This window comes from Cajanus cajan, chromosome 5 (assembly GCF_000230855.2).
Source record: "Cajanus cajan strain Asha chromosome 5, NIPB_CcT2T_4, whole genome shotgun sequence".
NCBI classification, from domain to species: domain Eukaryota; kingdom Viridiplantae; phylum Streptophyta; class Magnoliopsida; order Fabales; family Fabaceae; genus Cajanus; species Cajanus cajan.
Genome location: NC_138521.1, coordinates 50,444,037 through 50,456,134, shown reverse-complemented (window position 1 = coordinate 50,456,134; position 12,098 = coordinate 50,444,037). Strand labels below are relative to the sequence as shown.

The window sequence follows — 12,098 nt, the reverse complement described above, 5'->3', positions numbered from 1 at the left end:
TTAAAATTTAGTTAAGCGTGCTTGACTTGGAGTAGTATAGGGATGGGTGACCTTCTGGGAAGTTTCCCAGAAAATGTGCAATAAGGACAAAACATGTTGAAAAGTGAAGTGTAATGAAATAGCATCCTTGAGAGGCCAAATATGAGGGTTATTACTTTAATAAATTTATTAAAATTAAATAAAAAATTCCTAAAACGAGTTATCTACGGAAAAATCCATAGATAACATTATCTACGGAAAATTCCGTAGATAATGTTCCGTAGATAACGTTATCTACGGAAAATTCCGTAAATAACGTTATCTACGGAAAATTCCGTAGTTAACGTTATCTACGACCATTTTATCTACGGATTTTTTTCCGTAGATAATCCGTAGATAATTGACATTTATCTACGGATTTTTATGTTTATCTACGGATTTTTCCGTAGATAATCTTGATTTTTCTTGTAATATATTTTGTAAACGCTGGTTTTGAGTGCCAGAAAATTCAATCTCTTTTGTAGCGGTTTGAAACCGCCACAAAATGCATTTTTGTTTAACTTGTTTGACATTTTCTGGCGGTTATAAACCGCTACAAAATTTCAGTTCTGTTTGACTTGTTTGTAATTTTATGGCGGTTTGAAACCGCCACAAAATTCATTTTAATTCTGCCAAGTGTTATCATTTTTACAAAAGTATTGAAGTATATTTTCATTTGAAAGGTAATAAATAAAACATTCAGCATATTTTTCAGTCACCACCAACATTTTATTATGTATATATAACAAACAAATGAAAATAAGAAGACTTATCTTCCTAGACTCAACAGCTTAGTCTAGTACTTGATAAATACGACAAAAATAAAATGATGATGCATTACCTTATGTCTTTCACATATTCAAGGATCTGGTTGAAGTTGCTCTTTCTTCCTAGAGTATCCCTCCACGTAGCACCCATACAAAAGCGAGTGCTCCCAACTTATTTTGCCTAAAGGAAAAGGATTTCCATTCAAGAAAAAGCATAGCACCGAATGAGCAACAAGCTGCATGATCTTTTTTCTTTCTTTCTTTTTTTACCTAAAACAAAATTCCCGACATCTAAACTACGGTACATTTCTTAATTTAAATAAGAAGATATATGATGCTTAAGTAAAGAAATGTTGGGAACGAATGCATAACTCAAATGACACCATTCCATGGGAGGCAGATCCAAAGAGTTTTCCAGAGATCAGTAATGACATCACCAGGCCACAAGCTAGAGAAGAACACTACACATAAATTGATTATCTAATAAAAGTGTACCTTATTTGCAGCCCCGAGAACAGCTTCCTTGTTCATAAGGTGTTGGCCTTTGATTCATGTGTCATACTTAGAGGATTGAGGACAATAGGAACAATCTTCACTGCACCCTCCTATTTTGATAGACAGAAGAGTACACTGTTGCACTTCCCTAAAGTTATGAGCATGTCTATGAACTTGAGCCTGCAAAACAAATCACCCCTAAAATAGATAATATATGTTGTGATTCTAAAGCTTCAATAACAGACTTTGCCTCTTTCAGATCATCATTTGTATCTTCTAATTGCTTGCTTGTTTGCTTAAGCTTGTCTTTTGCCATCAGAAATTCCTGATTTAAGCATGTTGTTTGGTCCTCCAATAGGCCACGGAAGTTTTCTGCACCAGTAGTAAATGGAAATTGTTAGAAATATATTGAACTTTTTTAGCATACACATGAACACCAATTATCACTTCAATAGATGGACTATTTTAGGAGTTAATTAGTGATTACTATTCTAATAATGACTATATTTCAACCATAACAATACAAATATATCCCTTTGTGCAGTTTAGAAACACAATTTTAGCATACATTTTGTTTTAACAGGCAAATATATCCCTCTGTGCAATTCATGAACTGCTTCAGGTAATTAAAGACTGACCTGAGGTTCAATATCATGATTTGAATTACCCTGTATCGAGTTTCTTCCATGGTACTGAAGCAACTGCAGAACAAAGGTTTTTCAATCATAGAATCTTAAATGCAAGGATTCTAGAAGGGAAATTATTTGTATTAAAATCCAGAAACACAATTACCTGTTCCCTCAAAGAAGACACTTCAGTCAAAAGAATCTCTCTCCGCAGCAAACCGAGTAACTTCAGGGTTTCGATCAAGTCTACCTTGAAGTATCTGAATCTCATCATAAAGTGATTTATGTGATTCAGAATATTAATTTAGAATATTTTGTCTCTTTTCCACTTCCCTTATTATGTGACTTGGAAGGGAACACCAGTTTATCAACAAGAATTGCCAATTAAGTAGACTCAACAGCAACTCTTTTATAATTGAATACTTGCACAAAAAAAGATAATACTGATTGAAGATACCCACAACCTCTCTAAAAGTGTACGTTTCTACAGGGAGTAAAATATCATTTTATCGTGTTTTACATTGATCTATATTGATTTAAAGATGCTCACAACCCACCCAGAACAAAAATTGCAATTTGACATCTTCTCTCAAATGTGGCTCTCAATTCTTCCCTTTCTTACCATCACACTACGACGAAAGTGTACATGTTTTGTGTGCAAACGATCAGAAAACTTGATAAAAATAAAAAATATAGGAACTGCTGTTAATCAACAAAATCCATACTAACAGTGCCAACTTACACTTAAGTCTTTGATAATGGGGTGATGTGTATCTAGTGTTTTATATGTTTTTTAAGCAATACCTTCATATATGGAAAACTGCACTGGTCAACCTTGTTATAGCTATTGGTTAGTATTGAGACACTTGTGATGTAATTTATTTATTATGCATATTGATGTTAAGCCTGTAAAATCATTAACTTCATCATACAATTTACAAGGAAATAATAATTACACTTGATTACATATTATATAGAGAATATTTAAAGATCATATAGTTCAAGATAACCTAATAATTTCTTGAAAGAAAATTTGAAGAGCAATAACTCACCAGAGTCGAAATAAAGACAAATAGGGAATATCCATAGAGGCAGAGTAGTTGCACAAGGCCAGATGGTACAGAGATGTACTTAAGGATTAAATACAAACCAAGAGGAACCAGAAGCTTCGAATCCGCTTTCTCGATTATCTTCACCACTTGATCCACAACGGCCTTGCAAGCAGGTGAGTTTGGCTTGAACGCCGATTTCCTCAACTCCGCGTCTTTCTCCGCCACCGCGATAATCTCCATCACCGCCACTGCCTCCGTTCCCTTCCAAATCGTGGTTGGTTTTCCCTTCCAAATCTACCTTCTCAAACATTCAAGAAATTTTTAGGGTTCCAACTTTTTTTGAAGTTATGCCTTCGCCACCACAATTGTAGCCGTAGAAGTCACATTTCTCTGCAATTTTCCATAATCACGAGGAAACTATAATTGAACGCTGAGTAGAGAGAAGAGTTACATTACCTCTTGGACTTTGAAATTTGTCGGGGAAGACAAAAGAGAATGAGAGTTTGGCGTTTGTTCGTCTCGCATCAGGAGCAAATTCTTTGACTTGCAAAAAAAAGAGAATGAATGAGTGAACCCTAAAACGTGGAGAGAAAAAGAGTAATAAAATAGTGTTTTTGATTAAAAATAGGAAATGGGAAATGCTCAGATTAAACTATCTAAGTTTTTTATTTTTGATTTTTATTCTTTTAAAAATAATATAAAAAATGTAGCCACGTGTGATATAGAAAGGTTGAACAGATATTTAAAGATTGTGGTGGTTTAAAACCGCTGAAAATATAATTCTTTTGTGGCGGTTAAAGTAACCGCCAGAAATATAATATTTTTTTGCGGTTTTTTGAAACCGCCAGAAAAAAACCCCACTAATTAAATAATTTTTTGTAGTGTATATAATTATTTCAATCTCACACTTTCATATATGTTATTAATAACTTGAAAGAATGAAATAAAATTTTTAAAAATTATAGAAATTAAAAATAATAATTTTAAATTTGAAAGATAAAAAATAAATATACTTTAAATTTAAAGAACTTAAAATATATTTAAATATTTATTTAATTTATCCTCCACCAAATTTCAATTTATTCTTTGATGATTATATAATGTAGATCGTTGGATTGATAGACCTTTGTTGCTTGATTGTAGGGTGATCTAAAGATAAATCTATTAAAATTGAAGCTTTAGGCCTATTAACAACAAAACAAAAATGTTATGCTATTTATTTTTATAAAGGAAAACAGGTACATTTAGATAAAAAGGCCATTAGACAAATCTCTGACATATAGCTTTCTCAATTAAAGTAAATAGTATTCTCTCAAACTTTGTTTTAGATGACCCTCAATTAGAGGACATAGTCACTCATTAATTCATCATTTTTATCTTTCTTATTTGATGTTTTGGCTAGCAAGGGACTAATACTGTTTGTTCAATTTTTAATTTTTTACTAAGCCCTGAAAGATATCTTTTGTTTTGATGTTGCTCGACTGTTTTCTCATCCAACTTTTGAAATCTATTGTCCTTCAATTAGTTAAAAATGTTGAAGACCAACATCATAATAAATGCATTTCAAGTTGTCATTCTGATTGTGTGCGGGTTTTTTATTCGATTTAATTTTTGGGTGATGGAATTGTTTATATATATAAATAATTGCAATGGTTATGAACTTTTGATATTGATTGAAATCATTGTTAATACAAATAGGTCAGCAACACATGCGTTATGCCGTTGTATTCGTACGGTGAAGTTGATTATATCAAGCGAAGAAATGCAGGAAAAATTATGTAAGAAAATTGATTGCTGACAAATCAACAGCTTTCATTGTTTATGGAGAAAACGTAAATTAAAATGAAAAAAATACGTTGTTAAATTCTATTCTACTAAATACTTGGACTGTTAGGATTATATTTTTATTATTTTAATCGAGTTAGTTCTTTATTCCTGCTGAAACTAGTATAAAGACAACATTTTTACTGGTTTAAAAAAATGTGTGTTTTTAGCACAAGTTTTATTCAAACAAGAGTTTAATAATTATATATTAACAATTTAAAACACTTACTATTATCAATTAATCAAAATTATTGTTGATATAACTTTTTAACTATGTAATATGAAAAAAAAAAAGAAAAAAAAAAGACCATGATACACTAACAAACTATCATCCAATCACAAATTTTTATAAATAATAAATTTATTAACTTTTATAATAACTACTTATAATACATTCAAATGGTGATTTCTAATTAATTATCAATGTATTTTTTTATACTAACAATAAATAACTATTAAATTCTTGAAATATCAATATATACTTAACATGCATAATGTTTTGTGGGTGAACACGAGACATAATTTATTCTCGTTCAACAATTGCAAATGGATGTTTTTTATTAAATTAAATATATTCGTAATGAAAGCTACTTAATATTTAAACAATATTTACATGTCATTATTGGATCTAAAAGGTTGATATAAACGACAACTAAAAAAAGATAGAGATTAAAGTAATGCAAAATCCATTTATTGACTGTTTTTTTCCTCTCTGGGTAACACGATTATTCTTATGAACAATTCAAAGTCCTTAAATTTGGAGAACTTTGAATTATTTGGAACGTTACACAAATGAAAACTCAACCTCAACCTTCTCCTCCCTTATCTCCCAAATTATTGATAGACAAATTTATCAACAATTAATCTAACTACCCCTTGTAAATTCGTGGCATTAAAATTGCTACTTTGTTTGTGTTTAAAGCACGGAGCAATCGGTACGAATTTTGCCGTTTCTTGCAGTCTTGACTCCAACGCGGCCCAATTTGGTAATAGCAGAAACGAAGTTAGCGTTGAAAACGCCGCTACTAGAAGCAAAGGAGTTAACGGTGCTCCTGGACCTTGGGTCCGTGAAGAGGATTTGGTCCGAGGTGAAGAGGCCCTTCCCTTGTTGAAGGTTTTGGTAATAAACGTTGTCGAACGTTCGAGGAGTGGTTGGGTCCATGTTGATGGCAATCCTTGGATCCACGTTCCGTGGGCACATTTGTTGCAATTGGGCCGCGTAGCCCTTGTTCAGTGTTGGGTCCACTGGGCTGCTGTATATTCTATTGGAGAACCTGTTGCAGTGGGAGAATCCTAGGGTGTGTGCACCTGCAAAATCACAATTAACCACGTTTAGGGACGAGGAGGAAATGATCCAGTGCGCTACGGTACAATGGTAAGCACTTTGATTCAGATTTCAGATCTGAACGACCCTTCGTTTTCGTGCTGGTTCTTTTGGCTGCATGCAGCTCGCTTTTCTATGTTGTTTGATTGAGTCATAAAATATTTCAATTTAAAATTCACAAATCATTGGGGTTTTATTATATTTAATACGAGAATCTTTTATTATTTTTCATTCTTGTTTGTTTCAGCTTACACATAATATGTTAAAGTATTTTAATAATTAAAATTTTCAAAAATGCGAATTTAATACTTTTTAAAAACGTTTCAAATCAAAAATTGAAAAGAATAATTTTATTTAAAAGTAAAAACTGTGTTACAAATTCACTTTTGAAGATAAAATTTAGATCAGATTCTTCACGTTTATGTCATCAAGTTTTTCAATTAAAAAACTTGTGAATGTTTATTTAAAAGATTGAAGAGGTGACGTAAGGAAACAAATTATTTAATTAAAACCCTACATCAAGGATATAATAATATAAGGAAATTAATCATTTGATTTAACATCCCCAACCTCCTCCTACCCTCTTTATTTTTTTTCTTTCTAAAGTTTCATTAACCAAACAACCTAAATGTGTACTATCTCCGTCCCACAAGATATTATCACATGATTCGAGATCACCACATATATAATTGGATCAATTTTCACGTAACACAGTCAAGTTTGTGGCTGTGCACACAAGAAAAAATAATTTCCCATCCTCCCCACCTCCTTGTGTTTTTAAACGTGTACTATTTGGCTCGTGAATGACTATTGTCTCTTGAGTTGACCATTGTTTCGATCACAAAAATGAGATGATACACTAATGTGAACCACTCTAGAAGGACCCAACAACGTCCATATGCTAAAAATGGGACCCATTGTAAGCAGTTGCACGGGCAATGGCATTACCTGATAGAGCAATCATGTCAGTTTGGGTAAGCCCGTTTGCCGCAAACAGTGAATTCAGCTGATTCAAATTAAAGGTTGGCTGAGGAAGCCTCCCATTCACATCCGAAGCTCTTGAAACTAGCCCATCAAATCTTCCCAATTCAACCCTGTATGAAGGTCCACCAGCCTACACAAAAGCACTTGCATATATTAATTCCCTAGTTTAGGTCTAACTGTAGCGTCGGAATAATATGCACAAGTTTTAAATTCCAACTTTAAGTTAACATACCAGTGCAATAACATCACGGGTAGCCAAGGCAAGAATATCAGCACACGAGACTTTGTTCTTGCACTGAGGAACAGCATCTAATGCAGCTTTTGCTTTGATCACTGTGTCAAACCCATCACCCGCCAAGGATAGATTGTCTGGGTGATCCTTCTCTGCTTGGTTATTTCCAGTGGACGCCACCATAACGGAAGCATCACAACCCTTTAACATTAAATTCACAACAAAATCAGAATACTACAACAACAAATACTCCCAAACGACAACTTAATCAATGACCAAATCTAGTGATAAAAAATTACTTTTTATACTAATTTTGGTGTCATTAAATTTTAATCACAACAAAATTCTCAACAGAGATTAGTTGATACACAACATGGTTATCAGATAAATTATAGTGTCAGTTTTCCTAACTAGCACTAAATGGCTATGCAATCGATTACCTGGACAAAGCAATCGTGAAAGAAGAGACGAAGGGTGGCTGGAACAGTGACAAAGGTTTGTTGGAACTTCTTCCTAACGACATCTCTAACTATGGTTTCAACATTGGGGCATGTGTTAGCATAGTGGTTTGGACTAAGCTGGGCATGGGTTGGGTGTAGGTAAAGGGAGAGTGTTAATGTAAGTGAGCACACAAGTAGGAGATTAAGCCGACCCATTACGAAGGGAAGAGAATAATGCAGAGATGCTTAGGTGGGAATGGTGCTTAAGTGGAAAAGTATGAGGGGGATATATAAGAAGAGCGTGGGGCATGTCATGAGTCACGAGCCAGTTGTCTTTGGAATCTTTTCAACGTTGTGCTTTTTACAGCGAGAAAGTTTATTCTTTGAATAATAATGGTAGGCTCCGAAAGGGACACTGTTGAGGTTGGCTGCTAATATCTATGGCCGCCTTCAAATAACTGCTTTAATCTTTGTCAAATCAAGTGCTTCCAGATTGGACCCGGGGAGGGGCTTATTCTCTCAATAATATCCTCAATTCCTAATTTGTATAAAGTTAGAGGAAAACGTTTTAGAGAGAGAGGGCAAGGAGCTGCCAAAATTTAACACGAGATCAATCTGGAGGATTAGATATGATGCATTGACGTTGAGGTTACTTTCGTTAGCATGGCCCCCTGGTAGAAAAATTAACTTTATTTTCTTTTGTGTTAAAGTTGTTGTGGAAATACATGTGCGCTGAGCTCACAGTTTTCACAAATAATCAAAATCTATGGTGGTTAGAACATAGAATAGATCACTCGGACATTTTGAGGAGAAATGCCACCACATGCGCATTCTTGTATCAAATTAGTAATTAAACTATTTTTTTTTTTCTTTATACTCGAGACTGTGGTGTTTACTCTACGAGGAACAAATTAGAATAGTTAGAACCACGATTTCATGTAGTTTTTTTTTTTTTTTTTGAAGTTAAAGAGAAATTAAAAAGTGTGAAAGACTAGTATTTTTCTGTGTTAGTTGACCATGGATCGATCGAGTAGACAGTGGTCGATTCTGTATAGTTGGGCAGTAGATTATTTTATAAAAGATTATTGGGCATATCATGAGAATCGTCATGACATGTGATGGTAGAAAAGACATTCAGCCGTAACAGAAGTAGAAAAGCAATGTTTGCTGAATTGCATATCGATAATTACTAGGGAAGTGTGGTTGCACTGGAATCAATATCTTGATCAATGTCAAGGAATATTTTCATTATTCTATCTACAGTTCTTTTTTTTTTTTTTTTTTTTTTTACAGTTCTACACATTCCATTTCTTATATATTTCCCTATTTGGATATATGAAAATAAATGAAAAATAATATTATTATATTTTGTTATTTAAATTATTTAAAATAAAATTTAAATCTGATGGAATGTAAGAATGTTTACGAATTGAATTGATTCCGTTACAAAAAGAAAAATTATAAATTCGAAGTCATTACATTATTTTCATTTAACTTTATGTAATCGATTTTTTTTTAAAATTTAAATTCACAATTCACTTTAATTTAAAGTAAAATGAATTTGATAGTTTCTTGCCTATTAAAGAACAACAATAAGCCTTACTTTATCTCTTTTACAACATGTTTATTAATTTTTAATATAAAACGTTAATTAAATTTTATATTTAATTTAATGTGATATTATATATTAAGAATGTCAGTAATATACCCTATATTTCTCTCTTGCTGACAAATTTATGTAAGGAGGGTGTATTGGATTAGGATTTTAAAGGACTTTTTTAGTTAAAAAAAATCCTGCGGATTTTAAAAGACTTTGCAGGATTTTCATGACTTTTAAGATTTTGCAGGATTCTATAAGACTTAAAATCAGGATTTTAATGGATTCTGCAAGACTTTTAAATCAGGATTTTAATGGATTCTGTGGGATTTTGTAGAATTTTTGTGGAGTTTTGACATTTGATAAGATTTTAAAAAAAAATTCATACATTCAAATTTAAAAAGAGTCAAAGACAAAAATAATATAAAAAAAATAATGTCTAGATAAATAATAATAATAATAATAATAATAATTGTCCATAATATCCTATCCTCTTTTTATAGCATCTACTATCAATTGTAACAATTCATCGGAATCCTCCTTATTTCAAGCTTCATATTTTTTTTTCTTTTCCTTTTCCTTTATTATTTCCTTGTAAATCTCCCATTTGAATTACTAAAACAATATATGTTGAAAACTAGTTATATAAATAATTATGGATAAGAGACAAAATCAATAAAATTATATTATTATTTTTAGAAGCACACCAATCATACAAGATCAAATATATCTTGGCTATCCCAATGGATCAAATACCTCAGCCATTATAAAAAAAAACATGCAAAAACAGAAATATAGAAACATAAGATAATTTTTTATATAAAAAAATCAGTATATTTGATACTGGAAAAATATTTAGATATACAATTTTTTTATATAAATAAAAGTATTTAGATATAGAGAATATATATACATATATATATATATATAATTTTAGTTATATATTATATGATAATTTTTAACGATATTTATAAATGTAAATTATTCTAACAAATATTTTAACAATATTTCCTTTTTTTAAAAAAAATAAGCTAACGAAGGCATAAATCCTAAACCCTAAAAAATTAGATACTACAATGTCTTATGTTAATTTTCTTTTTTTTAAAATATATAAAAAAAAATCCTAATTTTACAATATAAAAATAAAAAGAAAAATTCATAGTAAAAAAAATAAAATAATTGTTGAGTCATAAAATGAAGAATGATAAGAGTAACAAATTAAGGGAAGGAGAGAGATCGCAATTTTTATGCTGAGAGGGTTCTTCTCCCAATTAAGATTCATTTTCATCTCATTCTACTCACAGAAACCCTAACAAATTCATCTTATATATATATATATATATATATATATATATATATATATATATATATATTGTAGAGATTATGATATCAATTTCATCTTTCACCTTTTTCTTTTCTTGACGTGTGTTATAAAAAAAATTATCACTTGAAAGTTAAAATTTCAATTGTTTTTTTGTGTTATATAAAGGAACAAATTCAACTACATAGAATAAAATAAAGCAAGTCAATTAAGGAGAACTAACAGAAAAATATAACAAGTCAATGACACTATCATTTACATATCAGAGTTTCACAAAATAGGGGAATGAGATGAGAACAGTACTACAATATTATATATGAGCAATGAATAATAGTGTAGTATTATTAGTAGAGAAAAAAATGGAGAAGACAGGAGCATAGAAAAAAAATATGAAAAATTCACTTGAAAATTCTTGAAACACTTGAAAAGTCACTTCAAACAATCCTTCAAAATCCGATGGGTTTGGATAAGATTGTTTTATGAATCTGGTATTTATAGATAACACTAGAAAGTCCTTCAAAATCCCTCTCATACAACAATCCTTTAAAATCTTTATATTTTTGAATACCAATGGATTGTTTTTAAGTTGTAAAAAATCTCAAATGAATACCAGTGAATTTTAATGGACTCTTTAAAAAATCTTGAAAATCCATATTGAATACCACTGGATTGTTTTTAAGTGACATAAAATCCTGATTGAATACCAATGGACTTTTTTACTCAAAAAAAGTCTTTTAAAATCCTACGAAATCCTAAACCAATACACCCCCCTAAGTTTCACATATCATTCTTGATGAGTATATCTCTTATTTAGTTGTGCATTATTAAAATATATAATAGTAATTAATTTTATTTCATGTAGTTAATAGTATTATAAGAGTTATTAAAATGTTTAATATGATCAACTTACATTTATTTATTTTACCACTTATAAAATATAATTAACTGTGTTTATATACATAATTAATCACAAGTTCGAATATATGTTGGGTAGGCAAACACAATGAGACGCTAATAAGTATATATGTTTATATAATAATTAAATATTATGTTTAAATATACAAATTATATTTTAAATTTGAATAAATATATATTTTTAAATATATAAATTATAATTTAAATTTATGATAAATAATTTATATTATAGAGCTGTGGGAAAAAGAGAAATACTAAAAAAGAGTGTTGAATAGTATCACTCAAAAACTTACTTTTTGCAAGACAGTGAAACAATAGCGTTATAGTAAGCAATACAGACAAAAAGATAAATAGAAAGAACATAAGGTGTTTTCATACTGGTCAATCTCAACCATAGAAACTACATCTAGTTCTTGATCCAAATATATTAAATTTTACTATTTTTTTCAAAATACAAGTATTATTTACCGTCAGTACTTCTGACTCAATTATTAGTGTTCATT

The 12,098-nt window shown here is 30.6% G+C and overlaps 2 protein-coding genes across 3 annotated transcripts; both read right to left on the bottom strand.

Moving 5' to 3' along the window:
* Positions 1 to 655: 655 nt before the first annotated feature.
* Positions 656 to 4,178, bottom strand: LOC109809535 (uncharacterized). 2 transcript variants are annotated; one of them, XM_083075327.1, is made up of 6 exons: positions 3,415 to 4,117; positions 2,959 to 3,256; positions 2,073 to 2,166; positions 1,919 to 1,981; positions 1,281 to 1,652; positions 656 to 966 (listed from the first exon to the last, which is right to left on the bottom strand). In XM_083075327.1, the coding sequence occupies exons 2-3, from the start codon at positions 3,196 to 3,198 to the stop codon at positions 2,095 to 2,097; spliced, it is 312 nt and encodes a 103-aa protein (XP_082931453.1). In that variant the 5' UTR covers positions 3,199 to 3,256; positions 3,415 to 4,117; the 3' UTR covers positions 656 to 966; positions 1,281 to 1,652; positions 1,919 to 1,981; positions 2,073 to 2,094. The 2 variants fall into 2 exon arrangements, with proteins under 2 accessions (XP_082931453.1, XP_082931452.1); XM_083075326.1 differs by having other exon boundaries at positions 2,959 to 4,178.
* Positions 4,179 to 5,451: 1,273 nt separating this feature from the next.
* Positions 5,452 to 8,034, bottom strand: LOC109809834 (peroxidase 73). Its single transcript, XM_020373235.3, has 4 exons — positions 7,763 to 8,034; positions 7,323 to 7,523; positions 7,055 to 7,220; positions 5,452 to 6,090 (listed from the first exon to the last, which is right to left on the bottom strand). The coding sequence occupies exons 1-4, from the start codon at positions 7,976 to 7,978 to the stop codon at positions 5,699 to 5,701; spliced, it is 975 nt and encodes a 324-aa protein (XP_020228824.1). The 5' UTR covers positions 7,979 to 8,034; the 3' UTR covers positions 5,452 to 5,698.
* Between the last annotated feature and the right edge of the window lie 4,064 nt (positions 8,035 to 12,098).